We start from the raw sequence: 24,695 nt of genomic DNA, 5'->3' as shown, positions 1-24,695 counted from the left end.
ACACACACACACAGAATTGCTTTTGTATCACGAAAAGTAAGTCTCCAAAATAATTTATACTTGCTGTCTGGGCATCGAAAATCTCAAACCAGTTTGTAAGTTAGAAACTTCTGACAGTTTCTTTTCCCAAATTACTTTCAAAAGGCTGGGCTACTTTGTCATGGTGCCTTGGGCTAACATCCGTATTTCATTCCTGGAACACTGCTATCAAAATCTAAAGCCTAATTTCCTTCTTCAGAGGGTTGCTTGGGATGCAGCCCTCTGTCCTCTGGAAGGTTTCTGGTCTCCAGTTAAGGTGCCTAACTGCTGGAGAGTGACCTACAGACGACAGTGTTAAAAAAAAAAAAAAAAAAGGTAGTAAAAGGAAGGAGGGAGAAAGGTCTACAGTAACGCTCTTGCCAAAACATTCTTTTGCCCAGCCAATCTACTTGAAGAGTGGCTCCGTGATATACTGCAAGTTAAAAAACAAAACAAAAACAAAAACTTCTCACAGATTGGTACAAGCAGTCCAGACCACTTTAACACTGATAAAAGCAATTCGGTGGCTGAACTTGATCCAGTGTCCTTTATGAGTACTCACTGCTAGAGACACAGCTTCAGGGAAATCCTCTGTTAAAACAACAGCCAGGCAGGTTTCTACCCTTGAGGCCCACAGGAGGTTGGGAAAACAGACTCAAAGGCATCGTGGAGTCCAGAGTGCTGAGTGGAGGTGTAACTTGTCCTCAAAAGTGTCCGCATTATTCCTCCCCGTGCTATTTTCAGCTGTCAGGGACGTGCCTTTGGCTTTCAAAGAAGAGGGGGTGGGGAAATAATGAAAAGGTAAGTAAGCGTTTGCACACTGCACTCTCTTGATTCTAAACAAGAATATTCCAAAAACTGCACACTACTAAAGTCTCCATTGACTGAGTGACACCAGGAACAGTCAGCTACAGAATTTGGCCTTAGCTTTCAAATGCCTTCACTACTACTGGGCACAATCATTACAAAGATTCACTTCTAGACAACTGGCTAGAAGAGATGCAGGCCTGGGTTTCTAGCTTAGAGAAAAGGCTCTTATGTTTGCCTGTTGGTTTTATTTACTGATTTTGTGTCCTTGAAGGTATTCCAGGTTGTTAACTGAGAAGGGAACAAGGTCAAAGGCTAGCACACACAGGCGTGACAGTTCGCACTCAAGGCAGTGCCCGTGCTGGGGGAGAGGAAACTCTGGCATTCACAGTGGGCTTTTACATCTTTGGTGGCAGAGGCCATGAACAGACTCTTGGGGGTCACTACCCAACCCCATCATCTCCCAGACTTCCTAGCATGTCCCACTCTTCATCCCCTTGTTTAGAAAACTTCAACTAGCCCAGTTATTTTTGTTTTAAAGGCAGCTCCACAAGGAACAGTAAGTAGAGATCCCTACTTTTATAACAGCAGCATTCTTTAAAGCATTTTGGGGTCATGAGTCCCTTTGAGATTCTTATGAAAGCTATAAGATAAATGAACAAAGACATAAAAATGTGCAACACTTCTTGGGGTTCAATGATCCTTTGATCTCTAAGCAAGCACCCCCACTCCTGCCCCAGGATTTGTGCAGCATGAAAAAAAAAAAGTATTCCTCTGCAGAGAAAATCTCTCTCAAACACAAATTTAAGTGGAAACTGATTTTAAGGAAAAAGCCCAAAGTTAGGCTGTCTGCATTGTTCTAGTAAGACACAGTGCCACTATATGGTAAAAATCAAAGGTGGCAAAATGGCAGGTCATGAGCCAAAGATAGCCCACAGATACATAGGCTATACCAGATTTAAGAAGAGAAAAAAACAAGTGTATGTGTGTATTTACGTATGTGGATATATGTATGTATGTGTGTGTATATATATACACACACACACACACACACACACACATACACACATATATCTCGACTAAATTTCACATGCAAGTCCAGATCTGCAGCCTCTCTTTAAAGCTGGTAACCAATGTCTGGAAGCAGCTGCTCCATGTCGCCCTATTTCTAGTAGGCGCTGTCAAATCTCTGCTGTGCCCCACCTGGCCCCCTTCTGTCCTTTTTGTTACTTGTGGGCATTAAGATCTACACTCCTAAATGAAGACAGTGTGCTCACTAATACAGATGTGAGATGGACATTACAGCACAATGGGATGCCCCTCCCATGGGGATCACGTCTCCTGGGGACTCTACTCTCAATGACGGTGTGATGAATAATGGGTACACCATGTCTTCTGTGTTTATACTGGATTTATAAACTGTAATGAGTAACTACAAACCAAGAAGATTTGTCCAGGAATCCCCTGATCAGAATACCAAACAACACATAATAACCCATAATGTATGCAGCTGGTTAAATTCACAAATATTTTCCCCATACCTTTGGCACTGGGTGTTAATTCACCCAAATATTAGAGGAAAATTATATCACACTAAGAAAATACTAAGAAACTTCTTGGTATTTTCTGAAAAAGTTCTAACCTGGCTGGCATTTGAGTTAAGTTCTGAAGACGAGGAAGGGGAAAAAAAACCATGAAAAAGAGCCTCACATTTTAAATCAGGGCTCTGGGGTGATGTTGCTGAAATTCCTGTTCGTAAGCAAGGTGAGGAGATATCCTGATGAATAAAATAACAAGATGAGAGATGAGCTGGAAGTTAGAGCAAAGGAAGCTGGAAGAAACAGCTACAGGTGAGGTCAGTAACAGGCAGAAGAGCTGGGACGAGACAAAAATACAGCCTAAGAGAGAAAGTCATGGTTAATTATGGATCCCACAACCACTTAGCCACTTCTCTACTGATGAGTTCATATGCAGACTTCTTTTTAACTATAAGCTTGGAATGAGATTTCAATCTTCTGCTATGCCCGTACTGAATCCTGTTTTCCTGCCTCCCTCAAAACGGGAAGAGAAAATAAGGGGTGAGATTTAACCAGAATATCTGAAATTCTTTTGAGGGGAAAAGAATACAATTTTTTTTTTTTTGAGATATAGTCTTGTTCCGTTGCCCAGGCTGGATGGAGTACAGTGGTGTGATCTTGACTCACTGGAACCTCCACCTCCCGTGTTCAAGCAATTCTCCTGCCTCCACCTCCTGAGTAGCTGGGATTACAGGCGTGCGCCACCACACCCAGCTAATTTTTGTATTTTTAGTAGAGACGGGGGTTTCACCATGTTGGCCAGGCTGGTCTCGAACTCCTGACCTCAGGTGATCCGCCTGCTTCAGCTTCCCAAAGTGCTGGGATTATAGGCATGAGCCGCTGCGCCCGGCCCTCATTTTAAATCTTAAATCACCCCTTTCTAGATCAGTTTAATTTTAGCCCAGCTTTCCTCAGAGGAACATACTAAAGAACCACTACCCAGGAAACAATGCCTGTTTCCCTCCTTAAAGCCTTGAATGGCACACACTTCACAGCATTGGGATAACACATTATTGGCTATCTCATAAAGGGACTCCCCTCCAATTATGATTTTGCTGTCATGCCTGATGCTTTCTGCGGTTCTATCTACTAAAAACGCATTACTGTACTTTCTTTCCGAAGAGCATCTTCCAAAGGCACCAGAAATTCTGGCAGAAGAGCTTGTTTTACCTTCATATGGCTGTGAACTGTTTTGTTTTGTTTTTTTTAAGACACCATGAAGCTGAATATCTGTTTACAAACCAACCAACCAATCCAACCAAACACATTTCTGAGCTGGCAAAAGATCCTAAGGGAAAGGAAATGGGCATTCCCATGGGGGTCATAGTCCATTTCCTACCTGATGAAGGAGGGAATTGTTTGTCAGTCCTTGTGCCCCTGCGATGGTGCCTGTATGTTTCATGTGGACGTTGTTCATGGCTGGCACTTTGGCAACCTTTGTGGGTTTGCTGCTGCTGTTGTTGATGCTGCTCGAGCTGGGTGAGCACTTTCTTTTCTTTCCTATGAGTTTGTCTAGAGGAGTGTGTGAGTGGGAAAAACTGCCGTGGGAGTTGACAGGCAGTTCATTGGACTGGTGAATGAAGGGCCCAAGAGAAAGAGTGGAATCACTGCTGTTCACCATCACACTCATCCTCTTGATGGATTCAGCAGGGCTCCCGCTGGGGGGGCCCCTCCCTGACTGGTCATGCCGGACGTTCACCGCATTTGCTTTATTCGTCACACAGTTGAGGCCGATGCTATGGGAAGATGTTACCGTTGAGGGGTAGGGAGGCCCAGAGTGAGCTACACAGTTTTTCCTAAAAGACTCCATGGAATGAGAAGAAGAGGAGGAGGAGGAAGAGGAGGAGGAAGAGTGAACCAACAGTGGGGAACTGTTTTTGCGTTTCTTTCCTGAGCCGCCACTGGTACTGCTACTGGCATTTTGACAGTTAGTGCTGTTACCAGAAGACTCCTTGGGCCTCAAAGATTTGCTGGATTTCAATTTCTGAGGTTTCCTGGACATAGGGGAGGAGGGAACCGAGGAAAGGCCAGAGGGCGTGGAAGGGGATGAGGATGAAGAGGACACTTGTCTGGATTGCATACTGCACACAGGATCCATCGCCCCTGAAGCAGCAGGCTGTGCATTTAGTGTGGTTCCATGAGCTGGTACCGATTTGCTATTTGGGGAGATGCAGGTAGATGAGAGCAGGACTGGGGATGTAGAGACGGTGGCTGCTGCCAGATAGCTGACTCCACATTGTGATGTCGGCACAGAGTTTGTCCGGTGAGGAATACGTGTGGAGATGGGTGAGGTGGTACTGGGCACTGGTGGGATTTTCCTGAAAAAATGAGAAGAGAGTGAATGACACTGACCACAGCCATTCATGGAGACTTTCAGATGGCATCCTCTTTGCTTATGACACAGAGAAATCATCCACATCAAAGCGATCACTCTGAACTACAAAGCCAATTTTGTCACCTCTCTCCTTCAAATTCTTTAATGCCTTCCTGGGGCTCTTAGAGTAACTATATGTGTGCAACTCCCTGCTGCTACTACCCCAGCCTCTAACTCCACCTCCCACCCCCAATGCCCTGTTCCCTGCTTCCAGCCGTTCCTTATATTCTGAGAAAATGCCATGACCCAATACCCCAACTTCTGCTCATCCTTTAAGTGTCGGATTGCTAATCACCAAATCCTCTGCAGAGAGTCATCCCCAGCTTATTTACCATTGTAGTCCTTGTTCAGCACAGTGCAGGAAACACAGAAGGCACTGAATAAATTTTTAGAGAATTCAGGAATGAATGAGAGAAAAGGAAGGGTGCAGCTAATTAACAGCAACTGCTAGGTCATAACTATTGGCCTGAAAAAGGCACTAAAGCCCCACAGTATCAAGGGATATTCAGCATGATGTTGTAACAATGGATTCTGTTAAGAATGTGTGGGCAAGATATTTATCAGGGGATGTGGAAACCGTCTAAATTCAAACCAGGGAGGGTCTCCTTTTATTTTAGCTCTGAATGTTAAATGTGACAGTAACAAAATTTCAAAAACTTCTTCGGCAGAATTTAAACTGAGGTGACAGAAGAGAAAAAGACCTGACTGGAAGGCAAGTGCCAGGACTGCCTTGATTCTGACTTACAGAGTAGCCCTGGCTGACCCAACCACTACCCCAGTGAGAGAGCTGGCCTAGACTTCTGCCCAGGTGATTTCCAGATGCTTTTAAAGACTACTGTTATGAATAAAATGAATTAATGACTGCAAGTATTTGCAAATGCTTTAAAAATCCCATCAGGCCAGGCATGGTGGCTCACACCTGTAATCCCAGCACTGTGGGAGGCCGAGGCTGGTGGACCACTTGAGGTCAGGAGTTTGAGACCAGCCTGGCCAACATGGTGAAACCCCGTCTCTACTAAAAATACAAAAATTAGCCAGGCATGGTGGTATGCACCTGTTATCCCAGCTGCTCAGAAGGCTGAGGCAAGAGAATCGCTTGAACCCGGGAGGTGGAGGTTGCAGTGAGCTGAGATCACACTACTGCACTCCAGCCTTGGCGACTGAGTGACACCCTGTTTTGAAAAACAAAAAACAAAACCCAAAACCCCATTCAAGGGTGCAGCTCTGGCCTGATGTTAGTGCTTTTCAACTCCAGCTGTTGCACACTACAGTCACCTGTGGAGCTTAAGCCACATCCATACCGATTACACCAGAGTCTCTGCGGGGAGTGGGGACAGACATCAGTAATTTCTAAATCTCTCCAGGGGATTCTAATGTGGAACTAAGATTGAGAGGCTAGGCTCTCCGCACTACTCATAGAGGAGGGTGGCAGGCACTGTCATTAATTACCTGAGAGGCTGGTTAGGAAAGCTGAGTTCTTGGGCCCCACCCCAGAATGACTTCTGACTGCATCAGAAGCTGTATGGCAGCAAGGCCCCTGGCTGATTCTGGGGCATCCAGAATCCCTGCTCTAAATGAAGTCCAAGCGCTACTGCTCACTGGGAGCAGTGGCTTCTCATGACCACCAGGTGGCTCAGGAAGCCAGGGCCTAAAGACCAGGCTGCCTGGAACCAAATCTTCCCTTCCAGAGCAGGGAAGGATGTGCATCTCTCGGAGAGGCAATTACAAGTTCCTCTTAGAAAAGCTCTTTTAAGTAGTTACTCTTTTGTGTATAAAGAAGCAAAATAACACTATGTACTCATACTGACTTGTGTTTGCATAAATAAACTATGTAGAGATACATAAAAAATAGTAACGTCTGTGGGGGCTGGGTGGAAAACAAGCACGTAGGAGACAGGACGACTCGGGATTTTCAATGTATGCCTCTTTATACTCGTTTTTCCTTTGTTTTTTGAGACGGAGTCTTGCTCTGTCACCCAGGCTGGAGTGCAGCGGCGCGATCTAGGCTCACTGCAAGCTCTGCCTCCCAGGTTCACGCCATTCTTCTGCCTCAGGCTCGTTTTTCCTTTTCTAAGCCCAGTGACTGTATTACCATTTCAAAAAGTTAAAAAAATAATAATAATAACACCAACAAAAACCTTTGAAAACCATCCCAGCCCCTTCTTAGGGAATATGGGATACTGGTCCCAAATCAACAGAGGACAAGCAGTTCACAGAAATCACAGGAGGTGGGCAGTGGCCTTTCAGGTTATGGCCATGCTGCAGAGAAAGTGCTGGTCTAATTTCACCACTGGCCAGAGACTCCACAAACTGAAGTTTACTCATTTCATACTCAATTCCCACTTCACTTACCTCCAATTTCACCACAATAACCCTCTAAGGAAGAAGGATTTTGGGCTGAGCCAGTAGGATGGGACCTGGATCACTTTGAAAGTTTCCTTGAGGACTTCAAAGATGCCAGGTGAGAATAGTTCTCTGGATGAGAAGTGCTGAGCTCCCCAGAGCAAATCTCAAGGGCTGCCTGAAAAGGCTACCAGCACTCCTATGTTGGGGGGCATCATGCACCAAGGTCTCATCTGCCCCAAGCCTATGTGCCAGCTCATTATTGAGCAACATGTCCCTTGTTGCTGTAGACTTTTTAAAAACCAGTGGTCATGCTAATGGAAAGGGTCAGTTTCCTTCTTCCTGGAAGCAAATAGGCAGCCTTCAGACAGAACAGAGAGTAGACAGGAGAGTTGACCTTATGATCCTACTTTTTAAAAAGTTCACAACATCAAGAGGAAAGTCTCACCGTACAAGTCACTAGAAACTGAAACTATCTTTGCTCAAACTGTTGGCCATAAGCCACATACCAACATAATGTGGATAAAACATTCAGAAGTCCATTCTACACTCTTAGGAGTACATTAAACCCATAGTTTCATGAGCTCAATGTGCTTTCCAAGTCCCAGTGGGTAGTCGGAAGAAATATGAAATTGAGATTTCATGTATCTTAGGGAGTTCTAGTGTGGAAAAACCCCTGCAGAACCACCAAAACCAGTCCCCTGATTCTGTGTCTAGCCAGGGACAATGTTCCTTCATAAAGAAGAACCTCTTATCCAGCAAGAACCAGAAAGAAACATGAAAAAGAAAAGCAGAGTAACAGTGCTCTGGATCTGGTCCTCTAAGGAAACAAATGTAAGTCCTACTAATGATCATGGAGATGGTTCTTTGGGTTGCAGACAATCCAAGGCCTCTGACCAGCGTCTGACTTTAATAGAAAACCAAAGCAGGGAGGCAAATCAATGTACTGAAAGAGTCCATTTAAGGAGGCCCTAGTAAATGATGCCCAAACAGAGGATCTGGGATGGCCTGGGGATTACTGGACAGTCACTTTAGTAAAGCTTACTATTCACGAAAGTCACTCCCACTGAATACTAGTTCTCCAAGATGTTCCCCTAAGAAAGGTTCTGAGGTGAAAAGAGCTTGGGACGTATTCCACATTATACATGACATTACCTGCTTCAAGAGTTACAAAGCACAGTGCCCATTAAAGGCTCTGAGAAGTTCTGCAGTAAAAAATAGAACAATTTTTTTTTTTTTTACAGGAAAGGCTGAGTTAAACCTTTTTGGCCACGGAACTCTTCTTCCACTTAAAATCCTGTCTGGGAAGCATTAAGTACATAATATCACACAAGGTGTCTTAAATTGCAAACTGGAGCACATGGCTCCTCTACCTTGAAGCAATTTCAGTGTCACCTGGCCCCTGCTGGTTTCCTGGACCTCATCTTGTACCATGCTCACTTTCTTGCTATCTCTCCAAAAAGCTGTCATTTCTGACTCAAGACCTTGACACAGGTGCTTCCTCTGCCCAGAACCCACTCCTCCCCACCATCCCAGTGACTGCTCTTTCTCATCCATCTGCCTCTTCACAGAGGCTTTCCCTGAATCCCTCTGGCGTGTATATTTTCAGCTGTTTACTTGAAAACATGTTACCTCTAGGTTCAATTCCTGGCCCTACCACTAACTTGCTGCATGACACTGTATCTCAGTTTTGTCATCTATTAAAAAAAAACAACAACACACATACACACAAAAAGAAACAGGGGTGTGGGGGAGGGTATAATCATGGTCAACTGACAAGAGAATTGTGAATGTTAAGTATATCTAAGCTGTTTGGTGTATAGTTGGCTCTCAGTAAGTCTTGGTGATTGTTATTGTTTCCATTCTCTCACTTAGGACAAGCTATCATCTCCTTATTCTTCTGTAGACTAGTTTTTTTTTCCCCTCAGACAATCCCAACTAGACTGTGAGTTCCATACACATGAGAGTCCTTCTGCTTTGAACCTCAGGACCCAGAACAATACGTAGTTGTGGAGTAAATGAATGAATGAATGAATGAATGAATGAATGACAAGGCACCTTCTCAGGGCCAAAGGCCAGCTTCGTTTAGATAAGCATATCTTCATAACATCAGTCTCACAGGAAACAAAAGACAACGCAACACTGTAAAGTCAGCTCCTCTCCCCAAGAACAACAGGCACTCACTTCCATAGCTGTGCATTCAGATGCTTCTCCACCATGAGGTTGAGGGCACAGCGAAGCCGGTTCCACCTGGAGTCAAACACGTAATAGCCTCTTCCAATCTGCCGGCTCCCGAATGTGCAAAACTGCAAGAGAGAACATAGCCGCGTGCTTGCTGACTCCCACACTGGCATGCCCAGTCAGGGTTCTCACTCCTTCAGGAAAGGAGCTAATCAGGAAAGACAGAACTGCCTCTGAGTACCGGAGGCTGTGAAGCATGAGAGTGACAATGCCTAGCCCTGAGTGTCATGGAAGAGAAAGGGAAAAAAGCATGAGATGTCCCCCATACAGAGTGTGTGCTGCCTCTGGGGCACCCTGTTCTGAGCTTCTCTCACACCTTGACTGCGTCCCACACATACGGGCATGCCAAGGTCCCTGGCGCGCCCCCCTGCAGTGCCCTGTCCATGCTGTGTGGGGAGGGTCAACGCGGGGGTGGACGTGGAACTTACAGATGCTGGCTGAGGATGATGACCTGAATAATGACAGTCCAGTTTTTCAACAGACTCTTCTTTGTCATCGCCTTCGCCCTCCTCACTGGATAACCGAGAAGCTGGCTCAGTGGCAGGCAGGGGAGGGTGTGGAGATTCATGGACTGGAGGAGGGTCAATGGGGGCACTTCCACCTTGCTGAGCAGGGCAGCCTGGAGGCCTTGGTGAGTAGAAAGTGCAGCACCGATCAGATCACACACCTGGGAATCAGCCACCTTAACTGAGATACAACAATGTATCCAAAACAACCTAGGGGAGGCCTGGGTTTCACCTCTAGCACTGGGGGAAAACAGATGCCGATCCAGGTGGCTTGGGATTAAAGGAACCTCTCTCCTGAACTGTAGGATGTTAAGTTCAGCTGTTTGCCAGATACAATCAAGGTAACTTAGAACGAATCCTTTCTATTGCCATTTGGGTGGTTCAGGTCCCTCTTCTATTCTCCCCCAAAGAAGGGGAAATATATGTGGAATTTAACAGAATTCTTTGATTTCTCTTCAAATTTCAACTGGATGTGGTTTACTAAGACAATAAATGAAACACAGTCTTCTCTCGGTATCCATGGGGAATTAAGTCCAGGACCTCCCGGGGATAGCCAAATCTGCAAATCCACAAATGTACAAAGTGGCCTGATATAAAATGGTGTAGTATTTGCATAAAACCTATGCGCATCCTCCCATATACTTTAAATAATCTCTAGATTACTTTTAGTACCTAATACAATGTAAATGCTATGTAATGTATTGTTTAGGGAATACTGAGACAAGAAAAAAGCCTATACATGTTCAGTATGACACAATTTTTTCTTTCCCCAAATAGTTTCAATCTGCAATTGGTTTAAACCATGGATGTGAAACCCATGGATACAGAGGGCTGACTGTAATGCACAAAGTGCTCTAAGATAACCTAGGAGAGACAGGAAGTGATACAAGAATAAGGTGTTATTACCACTTTATGTGAATAGCCTACAGCCTCTTACTTAAGGCAGTATTTTTCCTGCACCTATAATGGCCTCTGGAATTAAGCTTACGTTTTTCTAGATGCAAACACTTCAACGAGAAGATGACCAAAGAAAGGACTTGGGGAGGAATCTCTGGCCAGGTCCTGACCACACTTTGAGGAGCCTCCTCTGATAGCTCCTCCAGCATACTGCATAGAAACCACAAAGCTCATGTTGGGACAGGCTCAAACAGACACCTGGGTTTCCACGAGGGAGGTGCTTCCACCTTTATGCAACCATTTTAAAGATCAGACACATGCGGGTGAAATGGTAAGCAATAGCAACCAATGGCTGGCACATTCCTCAGCAGAAGCTCTTGCTGCCAATAAATGAACGGCTAACATGGAAGCCCCTCTTTCTCTACGCCTTTCTTTTTCCCTTCCCTCTGGAAACTAGGTACAGTCTTTACTTCAACTTGGTTCAGTATATAAGCACAAACACAGACATATTCCACCATCACTGTCTCTGAGGTATGTGTATAAGTTCTCATTAAAACACTCTGATTCACTATTTACTCTGCTACTAAAATGCTAATACATGCTCGGGACAAAGCCCCAAATGAATGAATGAAAAAACACATTGATAAACGGATGCTGTAAAAACTCAGGCTGAATGCCTGTCCCCAGCAAGAATTCCCACTGCTATATAAAGAGAAATGAAAGGGAAACTGCTGCCAAAGCCAGTGAAGAGTTCCTGTCACTAACCCGCAGGAAGGACCAATTTCTGCCTGGTCAACAGGGTTGAGACACTTGATGTTGAGCAACTATAGAGCAGATAACTCTAGCTTTATTTTGCTGCTTGCATTTACAACCAAGAGAAGCCCTGGTTGAAACTTACTGATGAACTCAACCTCTTTTTTTTTTTCCTAGTAAAACTCCCTTAAGAAAACTATCTCCACAGTGAGCCTGATGTATGTTTCTCAACATCATGACCATACTGAGATTTTACAGTATGTGCAAGTCCCATCTCCGAAGGTGGGAGAGAGTTGGAGGGTTTGACTTACCTTGGAAGACTGGGGGTGTGAGGTTTAGGTTTACTAGCTACAAAAGGCTTTGATTCAGAAGGAATCACTCCGTGAGGGTTTTGGTGCGGCTCCTGTGACGTTCTAGGAGGGGCGGGATGCGGGTCCCTGAGAGGCTGCGGTGGTTGCTGAGAGTCCGGATGGCGAATCAATTCCTTTTCCCTGGTTTTGTTTTTGTGCTCGGCTAATAACACATCAAATCGCTTTCTTCTACCCTGGACAGCCCTGCGCTGGGTTAAGGAATGTGTCTGCGGACCAAAAAAATACAGAAACTGAAGAATCTCATAATTAATTTTTGGTCTGCCTTATATCCCCAAACACCACTCCCAATAAAAAAGCAACCTAGACCATAAGCATAGTGAAAGGGTACTCAGCATTTGATAAGCTAAAAACCTTAAGAGCCCAATATTTTCTCCCTAGCTAGACTAGAAGTATACATTCTAGGCTCTAAATGCAGAAGAATCTGGAAATCTTACTTCCATCAGAAGAAAGAAGAAATGTGAGCGGTGATACCTGGTATGTAACTAAGTGCAACCATTAGTGCCATATGACAAGTACTCATGTTTTGTGACACAATAGCCATTTGGATTTGGGGGCTCTTATCAACTCCATTAGAAAAACCCTCTTTGAACCATTTAAAATTTTGAATGTTAAAGGGAAGAAACAATTATTCCATAAAACATGTATCAGAAAGTATTCTTTTAGTAACTTCCAGAGAATAAAAATTCAATGCAATTGCATCTCTCTATTCCAATGAAAATGCCATGTAAAAACGTAAAGTGGCCCAAAGCATTCTGCAGACAGACTGCCACAGCCAAGGAGCACTGGACAGATGAGGCTGAGAAGAAATGCTATGAACAGGAAGGGAAACAAAGTAATCCCTATAGATAGACACTGGCTATGGAAATCAAGGAAATGGGATGGACAATACCCCTGGGTCTTCAGACAATGTCTAATTTCAAAATTAAGAAATGGGCACACAAAGGAAAAAGAAAAGTCAAATTATGGCAGTGTTTGTCTTAAGGCAACGAATACAAACCTGTGATTGAAGCAAATCTTATAAGAAAATGTGCCTGTAGTCCAAACACATTTCATAGTTACTGGCATTAAAACAAAACAAAACAGGCCGGGCGCGGTGGCTCAAGCCTGTAATCCCAGCACTTTGGGAGGCCGAGACGGGCGGATCACGAGGTCAGGAGATCGAGACCATCCTGGCTAACACAGTGAAACCCCGTCTCTACTAAAAAATACAAAAAAAACTAGCCGGGCGAGGTGGCGGGCGCCTGTAGTCCCAGCTACTGGGGAGGCTGAGGCAGGAGAATGGCGTAAACCTAGGAGGCGGAGCTTGCAGTGAGCTGAGATCCGGCCACTGCACTCCAGCCTGGGTGACAGAGCGAGACTCCGTCTCAAACAACAACAACAACAACAAAAACAAAAAAACAACAAAAAACAAAACACAAAACAAAACAAAACAAATAAGCCTAATACTATTGCTAACAGAAGACACAGTCGAATGTAACAGTGTAAACTGGTCAGAGTTGGGCAAATCTTATTGGCAGTCAAGTCCAATTACTCAAGTTAAACCTGACCATTCCATACTGCTGAGATCTCAGTCTGTAAAAATGCAAGGAGATGCTAATCCTGAGGAATGGATGAGTTTACATGAGCTACAGTGGCCCCAATCACATATCCATAAACATACATGAATTTACCTACATTTCCTTCTTTTATATTACAGAATAAATGTATGCATACCCCTACACATAATACAAATGTATTGGCATATTTGCTACAACTTTAGGGACTTAAAAAGGGAATTATGCTTCTAACTACCATTTTCAGTTGAATAACACAACCCACCTCCTTACGAGACACACCGCAACTATGTCTACCTAAATAATCTAACCTGGCACAGATAAATGTGTTTAGCTTTTTACATTTTTACTTGATTTTCTTTAATATGAAAAATATCCATAAGAAAGTAACCTAAATGAAGACAAGGAACTTTATTTTGTTTGTGTTGTACCAGCATCTAGAAGAATACCTGGTACTCAAATGCTTTGAACAAAAAGTTTATAAAAATAATGGCCCTCCAACATGTGTTGAAAGAACAAATGAACATATAACATTACCGGTCCACCTGCCTGTCTCTCCAAGCAGATGTATAAACCTCTCCTCAGCTTGAATGTTCCCAGTGCCTAGCACAGTACAGCCAAATGAAGAAAGCAGGCAGATACATTTTCCCAGCTCAGTTTGAAGAGTAAGTAGGGTTTCTACTGAGCTGTGAAGAACATTCCAAACAGAAATCCGATAGGGGTTGCCCAAGGCTCACAGGATAAAGACTGACTGTGTAACTAGGCTCCGGGGCCCTGCACACTCTAAGACCCTTGCTTACTGATCCCTGCTCCTTTGGTCCCGCGTACCTCTTCCTCCCTCTTTCTGTTCAGCCATCTGGTTGGCTTTAAGGTTTTAAAGAATTTGCTCTGTCCCTGCCACAGAGCCTTCACACATATTGTTTCCTCCACCTCTCCTACCTCTCCCATCCCTCTCTGCCCAGATAAATCATCATATTGATTTCAGCCCAATGTTCCTATGGCAAGAAAGCCTTCCCTGCCCAAACTCCCTTTTTGCAGGCTTTCATAATGTAGTCCTCTCATCTTTTTATAACTCATCAGTGGTAATTTTACACTTATTTTGGTGATCAATAATCTCCATCTCTTTCATTAGACTGTAAGCGCCACAAGTATAGGGAACATGTGGTTATTGTGCTAAACCCTTTATTCCCTGGGACCTAGACTGAGCAAGGTCTGTGCTCACAGATGTATGTAATAAAAAGTTCTACAATGAGTGAATGGACAAAGGCTACAGGAGTCACAAATCTCTCTGCATGGAAGGCAAAGGGGAAATTCGACGGGATATTAGACAGATGAAAAAGTGAGGAGGGGCAGTAAGGGTGGCAGATGGACAACAGAGAATGAGTAATGGGAACGAAAAGCAGCAAATCCCCTGATGGTGAAGAGAACAGATAACATTCTAAGTCTAAGACAGAAGACACCTGGCAGCAACTTGGGAAACACTCAGGGTAGGGACACGCAGGCATGTTTAGCCCTACCGAGCTTAATAGATTCAGACCAAAGTGAAGGCAAGGAAAAGGAAAAGAACTGACTAAACAATGAAAAAAAGTCAAGGCATCCTGTAAAAGGGCAGGCCTGGTGGATGCTGCATTTTCTGCTAGTTCTATGCCAATATCATGACGAGCTGGGTCTGAAGACATATTAATGCAATAACAGGCTTAGCCCAATGCCACAGAGTGTAATGACACCCTTAAAGAAGGACAATGGGAGAACATATCAGTTGAAAAGGAAGATGGGAGAAAAATGCAGACCCATTCAAAGTCAGTCCACCTAGCAATAAAGGCACAGGAAGAATGTTAGTCAAGCTCCTTGAAGATTTTGAGTTGAAAAAAAAAAATGTTTGGCAACCCTCACTTCTGGGTATTTATCCAAAATAATGAAATCAGAATTTCAAAGAGCTATTAGAACTCCTATTTTCACTGAAGTACTAGTTACAATACACAAGATGTAGAAAAAATATAAATGTCTGTCAACAGGTGACTGGATGAAGGCAACGTAGTATATATATACACTGGAATATTATTCAGCCCTTAAAAAGAAGGAAATTCTGCTATATGCTACAACAAGTATGAACCTTGAGGACATTATACTAAGATAAATAACCCAGTCACAGAAAGATTAAACACTGCATGATTCCACTTATATGAGCTCTATAATCAAACTCACAGACTCAAAGACTAGAGTGGTGGTTGCCAGCAGCTGAAGGGAGAGGGAAATAGGGAGTTACTAATCAATGAGCATAAAGTTTCAGTTATAGCAAGACGAACAAGTTCCAGATATCTGCTGTACAATATTCTACCACAGTCAACAATACTGTCTTGCACACTTGAAAAGTTGTTACGAGAGGAGATCTCAAGTTAAGTGTTCTCATCACAATAAAATTTAAAAGAAAGAAAAAAGGCCACGCTTTGTAAACGACTGAAAAAGAACATCTTAGGTTTGAGAAAAGCAAACCTCATTGCCCACAGGTACTACTATATTACTGAGAAATCCATGTTACTGAGAGCCAGGGAGGCAGGAAGAAGGCAAAAGGAGAATGGCAAGTTGTGATCATGATGTGGACAGGGTTGAGGCATGCTTTCACACATTCTCTCAGGGGCAGCTGAAACTGACATAATTCTACAGAGCTCAGATGGCTATCTTCCTATACCGACTACACCACTGTGTGTCCAATTAGTACCCTATACAAAACAAAAGCAGTTTGTTTTAAGAGAGTTTTTAACCTAGAAATCCAAGGATGGGCTTGGGGTGGGGTGTCCATTAATCCAAGATAAAAATTCAGAATGTATATGTATATGCACTATTTTATTCTGGAAAGATGGACCATGTTTTTTTTTTTTTTAAATGAGATATTGGAAGGCACTCTTGACCAACCCTTTTCCCCAAAAAGGTTCTGAACCACTGCTGTAAGACAAAATCTATACACTAAAATTAAATTAGAAGCTTAAATTAAAGTAAGAACTACTTAAAAATTTCCCATTCCAGAAGACTGTAACATGCCTCCACTGGTTGGGGCCTGGGGCAGGGCCTGAAGTCCTTTATTCAAATACACTTTAATAAAATCTAAAATAAAACACTAACCATTTTATTAATTTTTAGAAGAAAATGCTAACTTTTATCATTTTACCCCCTCCCTCTAAGGTTTTAAAATTACATACTTCAAAGCAGTGACTCTGAATGCTTCTTGAACCTTTCTGGGGGTAGCTGGGGACACCCTCCAGAGAAATGCACATCAACACGTAAGCTCATTTATGTAAAGGTGTTCACTGATGACCTGAAGCCACCCCCCACATCAATAACCCTTACTTTTCAGCAAATATACCTTATTAACATACTGGCATTTTAAAGGAAATAAGGAAGACCCCAGAGCAAAAAGGAAGACCATTACATTTTCTTAGCTTGTGTATAAATTATTTATATATTTTATCTAGTTTTTTCTCTTAAAACAGATGGGTCTCATAATGTCGTACAGGCTGGACTCGAACTCCTAGGCTCAAGCAACCCTTCTGCCTCAGTCTCCCCACTAGCTGGGACTTACAGGTATGCCTGGCTTGCAGTAGTTTTTTTTTTTTTAAACTAGAAAACAGGGCTATCTCAAAGTCACAGATTTTTTTAAAAAGTGGTTCTTTAAAATTTAAGAACCATGGGTGATACCTTTGTTAAATGTTCATACACATGCAAAGGAAATTTCTGGACTTGCTTTAAGTCAGTATAATTTACAGCACAGTCAAGGGTAGCCTCTCATATTACATTTCCATATGGAAATATTAAAAGTCTTTAAAAATAACAGACTGACTTGGAAAGAACACTATTCCTGTGGATACAACACTGCTCATTAGAAACAAAACCTCTGTCAAGATTGTAATTTATAACAACATACTTCACATTTTGTCAATCTGAGGCTTTCTTGCAAGTTATTCCTTCACCTACACAATTCAGAACAATCCACAGAGCATCCTCTCTGGGTCAGAGAGACTTTGCGAGCAGTGTGGTACATCCCGGTCACCCATGTTTATCAGGATAGTCGGCTTGACTTTCAGAAGTCCACCTACCTTGCATGTCAAAGACCGGGTGCAGGGCTTCTTGGTATCGAGATCAATAACCCCACAGTGGATGTCAGGATCAAACTCTCTTTCTGTCAAAAGAACACAGGCATTACATGTGGCCTGACAAACTCTCCTCCATGTATTTTGTAAGTAAGAAAATAGAAGAAATCAACAGTTAGATAAATTATAGCTGGAATAAAATCCACATTATCAATAAATAAAATATATATACAACATGTGAGCGCTGCAACAAAGCAGCAACATCACTAAGACGGGGTGACTACTGCCATCAGATGACAGAAAAGATATTAAGTCTGTATTATTTCCTTCAGAAATACACCACTAGAAAGCTACTTTTACATGACCTACACACATACACTCTCATGCTCTTTAAAAACCAAGAGTGAAGAGAACAAACACATCAACTAAGGAACTTCCTCCTAAAGCTGAAGGTGACCAGTTTTAAAAATAGGAATTCTAGATTGCAATTGATTTGCTCCCCATGAATGCCCATTTAATGCTCTCTCTATATAGAGAAGCATTATGAAGAAAGAAAATTTGAAGTTACCTGATAATCTCTTATTTAAAAATTTCCTATTATTGGAATTGTCTTCAGGTTTCTTTTCCAGAGAGGGCGGTGCAGGAAGCCCTTTGCCATTCAGAATCTGTCCAGGTGAAGGCAAGGTTGGCTTTGGTATTGAGGGGCAGTTAAGGCCAGGCTTGACTAAGGAACTCACAGTAGCAGGACAGGTTGGCCCCACCGCAGATTTCAGTAGTGTGCCATCCATTTTCGGATGAATCTTTTCCACTTTCACAGAGGGCGTCATGCTGTCATAGGAGAAAGTGAGAAAACCAGTGACTGAGTGCCTCAGCAGCCCCCAGGTGAATGGTGAGCCAGAGGGATGAGGGTAGAACCTGGGCCTACCCAAGCGCTGCACAGGGCCAGCCTCTTGGAAGGCTCCTTATGAATTCTGTTAGTAAGGTTCATATATATTAAGCCTATAAGCCCTTCTGGTGAGGCAAAACCCTCAGTGGACCATCAAATTTGCCTGGTTTTTTATCATTTCAAAAAATTTTACACAGGAGCCAATGGGAGACTTAGACCTGATAGCCAATGCAATGCAATTTTTATAAGAAGCAAAACATGAGAAGGTCTAAAAGAACCAAAGACTATCTGCAGAACCCTTGGAGACTATCTTTTGAGGACTACCATCTGTAATAAAGGATTCATCAAAGCAAAGTAAACTTCTGAGTGAGCAAATATTTCCAATAAATGTCACTAAAGACTTACGAGAACTCAAACATGCTTAATAACATATCTCCAAGAAGAGGTTCTTTGCTTCTGTCAATAAAGGAGACTAGTGTTTAATAAATATATGTTGTGTCACTAAAGTGGTAATTCTCCAGTCCTTGAAAAATGTTTCTATGACAGGAGCTTAGGGAATACCTGTGCCACTAACAAAGGAATGAATCTTGGAATCTTACTGACACTATCATTTTGCTTGGTAAAACTGAAAATATTGGTAGGAAGCTAACAACTGGCCTGGTTCCTATCTAAAGGCCTAGCTCTAAGTAAAGAAGATTTGAATCAATGTGGTTGTATAAACTTTGTTCAGTGTGAGAGTCAGTGCTCTAACAGCTGTTAAGCTGGCCAGTGACTTACACACTACCACTGGTACCCTTTTTGGCTTTCAGACAGCTCCCGGAACAAAACCAAGCTTGCTGTACTGTACTTCTGACAGAAAAACAGGGGCCGGGGGCTTAGCAACCAGGACAAACAGCCCCAAACAGCTGTACCTGGAATAGCCTGACAGCAGTAGAGAGACTGCAAGATGTCACATCCTCTCCCAGCTGGCAAGGTCCTTAGGCAGCAGCAGGTGCTGGACCCTGCCGAGATTAACCAGGTTACCAGATCTTGGACCTATGATGTGTGCTATACCCTCCAAAGGCAGGTTAGCCTGAGAAAAGCCATCCGCCACTTGGCTGAGGGATACCCCAACAATGCGAAATATGTTTCTATTGGAGTGCATGGCTGTTCCCTCACGTGACCTCAAGAAGCCTGCCAATCTACTGAGTGATCATAGAAACTTGCCAAAGCCATGCCTGTAAGGTGTGAACTTCCTTCAGTCTTCCCTCATCACTGCTGTGATGTGAACCTAAGGCTGAAGGGAAGAAGCACTGCTTCCCTATTTGCTCTGCAGATCCCAGAAAATTCTACAGTGGCATCTAGGAATCTCTGCGTGTTTTTATCATTACTATTAACAACAGCAGCAGTAGCAGGAGTGCCAGTATCCATTTGTTAACTGTCTCCTATGGTCAGACACTATGCCAGGTGCTAGACATATATTAATTAGAATATTCTCAATAACCCAGCACAGTGGCTGTTATTCTTAGACTCAGAGAGAAACGGTGCCTTGCCCAAACCCCTAAAGATAAGAAGTGACAGAAGTGGGACATAAATCCAGGCCTATGTGACTTGAGGCCTTCTTGGACAAAACTCCCCCACCTCATGAAGCTTCCTTCCCCTCATCTGGAAAATGAAGATAGTAACAGTACCTATTCCATAGGGTTGTTGTGATAAGTGACATAGTATACACATAGGTTTCAGCAGCTAGCACACAAGAATGGATCAATAAATATTAGTAACCTTATTATCATTGCTATTACTACTCTGAAAAGTTTCCTATGACATGATAGGGAAACATCAAGAAACAACATAACATACATTTGAATTCTTCCCCAAGTGGGCTCTCTTTTATATTATTCACAGGCACTCTCGGATGCCACTGGTGTACACAGCTCTATTTCCAGCAGGTAAGCTTTAAAAACCCTCTTGGCCATACTCACATTCTACCATGGGGGACTCTACTTTGCTGAATGGGATGCATTGGCCTGGTGTTCCCCCTGAGCTGCAGTTTCTCTTTGGGTGATTTCAACAACTTGGAACTTGATGAGGATGTGCTAAGAACACCTCCACTGGAAGAACGGTTGCTTCCACTTGCACTGCCTCCTTTGCTTTTGGACAGAGAAGGGAAGAAGGAAAATACTGAAGTGGGAGGAACGGCCAAAGAAGGCTTGCTGGATGAGCTATGTCTTCTTTCTGAAAAGGAAAATGAAGAAAAAAAGATACCATGTTTCAGGCAAATCTCGAATATAATTCTGGAAGAATTCCCTGAAATCAATATATTCAGGTTAAAACCCGTATCATTAAGTGAAGATATGTTAAACTCAGCAGCCTTCAGAAATGGCTCTAAGCCCCACAGACTTACTTAACATTCTAGGAACGGGTCCTTCTGTTTCTGAAGTATCTCAGCATAAAGAGTTTTATCACATCAGGAAATTAAACAACCATCGTAAACATGAGAATATTGCCTGTTGGGTTTTGCATGCTAGCAATGAACCTCATTGGCTCCAACTTGCACTGAGAGGAAAATTATTCATTCATCTGCAGAGCTCTGCTAATTGACACTGCAAGCAGTTCTTTCTTCCTTTCTAACATAGCACCTCTCTGATTTTCAAAATAGCAAAATCTTAAGAAACAAGTTGTACCTTCTTTTTCTCCCCTGTCACTACCCACCAGCATATGACACAAATAAGAATGTTTCTAGGGTTATCTTATCGTTCCCTAAGAATCTGTGCTGAAATTTTCCAGTGAATCATTTCACTTCCCACCCCCCTTTTTTTAATAATCTCACTTGACTACAGATGGCATAGCTCCGGTTCACACCACTAAGATGCCAAAGGCGCAAGACAAAAATACCACAAATAGCTACGCCTGTTTTTTAAACCAGAAAGTAATTCATGGTTAAGTATAGACTACAAAGGTTTAGCTGAAAATAAATCTATCCACTGGAGAATCAGGTTTTCTTAGAGTAAGCTAATCCATACTAACATAAATCAAGAGCTGCTGAAGAATGTTACCATCAGAAACAAATAAATTATTTGGTAACTTTATCCACTTAAGTACCTTAGTGGCTGCCTTTAATTAATTAATTTAAAATTACACATTTGCTTAACTCTAAGTTTTAAAATGCATGTGATCCAACATTGATTTATCACAATACAGGAGCTATATGAGTATTTAAAACATTAGGCACATGATAATCAGTGACCACAAGTAAGACTTCAATGGTTTATTTCCAAAGATCTTCTTATAGCAGTCCTGAGTTTCTTGGTAAAACTGTGTGACTTATTCCTGGAAGGGCATTACTTCAATGATGGCTTATGAAGTACTTAAGAGTGTGTTCCACACCAGGACAAAATTATTATCCTAGCTATCTACAGACAAAATTCAAATTTCTATTCTCCAACTCAACTACACAAAGGCTACAATCAAGTTAGGAAGGTTAAATTAATAGTGATTTATAAGTGCCTTTTGCTTTTGTTCATTCCAAAATGAAAGTTGTGTATAAGGAAGAAAAAACTAAAATAAATTCAGTTTAACAGTTTTCCAAATTTGGCATCTGAAGATTTTTTTAAATTTAGTTTTTCTCTCTTTTATGATCCCAAAACACTCTGAACATACTTTTAAGCATCAGCACTTGTCAGCCAGGATTGTAAACATGTGTTTGCAGTTTGTCACCTGCCTTAGACGATACAGCTTCTGTGGGCCGTGTCTCCATCGTCTTTCTCTGTAAGGCATGGGACAGAGGTCTTCAATTAACTTCTGCATGACTAGTAAAGCTTTTCTTGTGAAAAGGAGTGATTTTTAGAAGGCCCTAGACCAGTGACTGTCAACTTGGCTACCCACTGGAATAACATAAGGAGCTTTAAAAACACTGATGCATAGGTCCCTCCCTCAGAGACTGTGATTTAATTAGTTTGGGGTGTGGACTAGGCATCCAGAGTTTTGACAAGTTTCCCTGTCTGATTCTACTGTGCAGCCACGGTTGAGACACTACAGTAGACTAAGCTAATGCCTCAAGAACCATTAATCACAGCTGAGTAAGTTAGCATGTGCATGGCACTGAGAATACAGCTGCTACAAGGCACTAAAGGGTTTGTCAAATGAAGCTCACCACTACTACTACTTGTCCTCAATGAGTGTTTTCCAAATTTTCATCAACCGCAAACTATTTTCATCGTTCTTACCAAAGCTACATAAAATACTATTTTTTTAAACTCAACATTTTAATTTACATTATCAATTCTATTATCTCCTCCTCCTCCTCCTTACTCTAATACTAACCAGTCTCTCATGGGGACATCATTGGTATTTTGGACAGGACAATTCTTCATACAGGATTTCAGAACGGTTAGCATTCCTAGTCTCCTACTGCTTCTTCACCAGTAGTGCCCGTCTGCCAAAGACAACCTGAAACCATCTCCCAATCCATTTCCAGATGGGCCCCAGGGTGAAGCAGGGCACCTCTACCCTCAGCTGAGATAGATTTTTCCAAAACAATAGTATCTGTGAAACAGTAAGTTCAATAAGCTTATTATATAAACTAAATATTAAAATATTCATCCATGTTTATCTACAAAAATCACCTTGTGTACCCCCTGAAACAGTGCACTAAAGGATGGGCATGTCTGTGATATGAAGAAGACAGAGAAAACCCTCAACTAGAACTTTGACTTTTAAGAAGTACACTCTAGTACACTCTAGGTATCAGAATTCTCAAGCAGGTGTCTCAGAGCAAATGTGTGATGTATTTTCTTTGAAGATCAAATGATTAGATAAAATTCTCAATCAAATTAAATACCCTCAGTTCCGCTATGAAGCCTGTTTTGAGAATGCAAATGTATTCCAAAGCCACTGATATACTAAGAAACAATTTGAACATATTGAAATTTTGCATTCACTTTTCATGATTTTGTCTGAAAGAAATACCAGGTGAACACAGAAAACTATACCTGGCTGAAATGAGCCACATGGGAAAACACAAAATGCACACTCCCTCAAACTTCCACCATCTACCTCGTTCACCACCATGGGTGTTATTAACCACACCCAAACACATCTGATACTACAATTTGTCATCCAATTTCAGATAACCTCCTTCCATCACTTCACAGTCAAGCTGCAACCCTTCTCACACCTTCCAAAAGCAAATGCCAGGTCTTTTCAAGGTAACTGCCATGTTTATTCTAGTATTTACGTATTTTTTTTTTTTTTTGAGCATCTAACATTTGTAAGACTGTGCTACCCTTTTCATTAGGTTCCTATGTTTTTCTGTGTGTGTCACTGATGAGGTCTTGTGAGTGTTGTGCCATTACTCTGTTTTCCCAATAAGCCTCATGTGGTTTTTGTTGCGTAATGTTGCATTGTGCAGTAATTTTTTAGGAATGCATGTTGTGTTATAGCAGAACTGACTGTAACTTTAAGCTTGTCCTTTCAATTTTCTATTCCCATCATTGTCCACCTTCCCCCTGTTTTCTTTGGTTAAAATCTTCTTTTCTTACCTATTAACTCTTAATATGGGATTCAGCACTAGAAAATCAAGGTTCAAAGCTTCCTAACATTAAAAGTCTGCTGATGTATCGATAATATTTCAAAAAAATTCTATTTTCTACTTCCATAACAATAAAACTATTTAAAACTAAGAATGACAATCTATCATGTGAATTTTTCATTCACTAAAATTTGAAACAGATTGTGTGTGTGTAGTGTGTGTAAGTAACTGAGATTCTGGCTGAAAAGTGTCAGCTCAAATTCTTGTCATGCTACTGAATTAAGCTGTTCCTTAACATCATGGACTGGTAACTTATTCTGTGAAAAGGACGGCATCTGGCTTTCCCCCCACAAGAAAGCAAGAAGGAAAAACCAAATTTAATTATAGTTGAGTTGGACTCCCCTTATCCTTCCACTGTGAGTTCTTATTTTTCATAAGATTTTAAACTGGGCGTCTAGCTTTAAAAAAGTGTTTGTTCCCAGATCAGGAGAGAAGTGGGCAAATTATAGGTGGGGTTAGGGACCCTATATTAAGTGGACAAAGTGGTGGCCAGATGCTGAGAACAACTGCAATGTGGTCTGCTGAGGAGGCCAAGTTGAGTTTTCAAAGCGCTCCTCTCTCCAGCATCTGGCACCAGCCCAGAGAGAGCACACTCTGTCCCCTGAATGAGGAGGGCATGATGAATGGCTCCAGCAAGGGAGAGACAGGTCGACTGACAGACAAGTACAGACACAAGGAAAGAGCAGAGACAAGGAAAGAGCAGAGACAAGGAAAG

General features: G+C 42.3%; 1 protein-coding gene across 1 annotated transcript in view; it reads right to left on the bottom strand.

The window, feature by feature from the left end:
• Nucleotides 1-335: 335 nt before the first annotated feature.
• The window catches only part of ATXN7 (ataxin 7), an 89,532-nt gene continuing 65,172 nt past the window's right edge, over nt 336-24,695 (bottom strand). Inside the window, exons 3-11 of the mRNA XM_017875025.1 lie at nt 20,373-20,625; nt 18,094-18,353; nt 17,532-17,614; nt 11,828-12,093; nt 9,789-9,987; nt 9,304-9,425; nt 3,742-4,720; nt 2,536-2,602; nt 336-783 (exon numbers count right to left, since the gene is read on the bottom strand). Coding sequence (XP_017730514.1) covers nt 674-783; nt 2,536-2,602; nt 3,742-4,720; nt 9,304-9,425; nt 9,789-9,987; nt 11,828-12,093; nt 17,532-17,614; nt 18,094-18,353; nt 20,373-20,625 — 2,339 coding nt within the window. The 3' untranslated portion in view covers nt 336-673. The remainder of the gene's footprint in view (nt 784-2,535; nt 2,603-3,741; nt 4,721-9,303; nt 9,426-9,788; nt 9,988-11,827; nt 12,094-17,531; nt 17,615-18,093; nt 18,354-20,372; nt 20,626-24,695) is intronic.

This window comes from Rhinopithecus bieti, unplaced genomic scaffold (assembly GCF_001698545.2).
Source record: "Rhinopithecus bieti isolate Rb0 unplaced genomic scaffold, ASM169854v2 scaffold_8601, whole genome shotgun sequence".
Classification (NCBI taxonomy): domain Eukaryota; kingdom Metazoa; phylum Chordata; class Mammalia; order Primates; family Cercopithecidae; genus Rhinopithecus; species Rhinopithecus bieti.
This window is presented reverse-complemented; position numbering and strand designations above follow the sequence as displayed.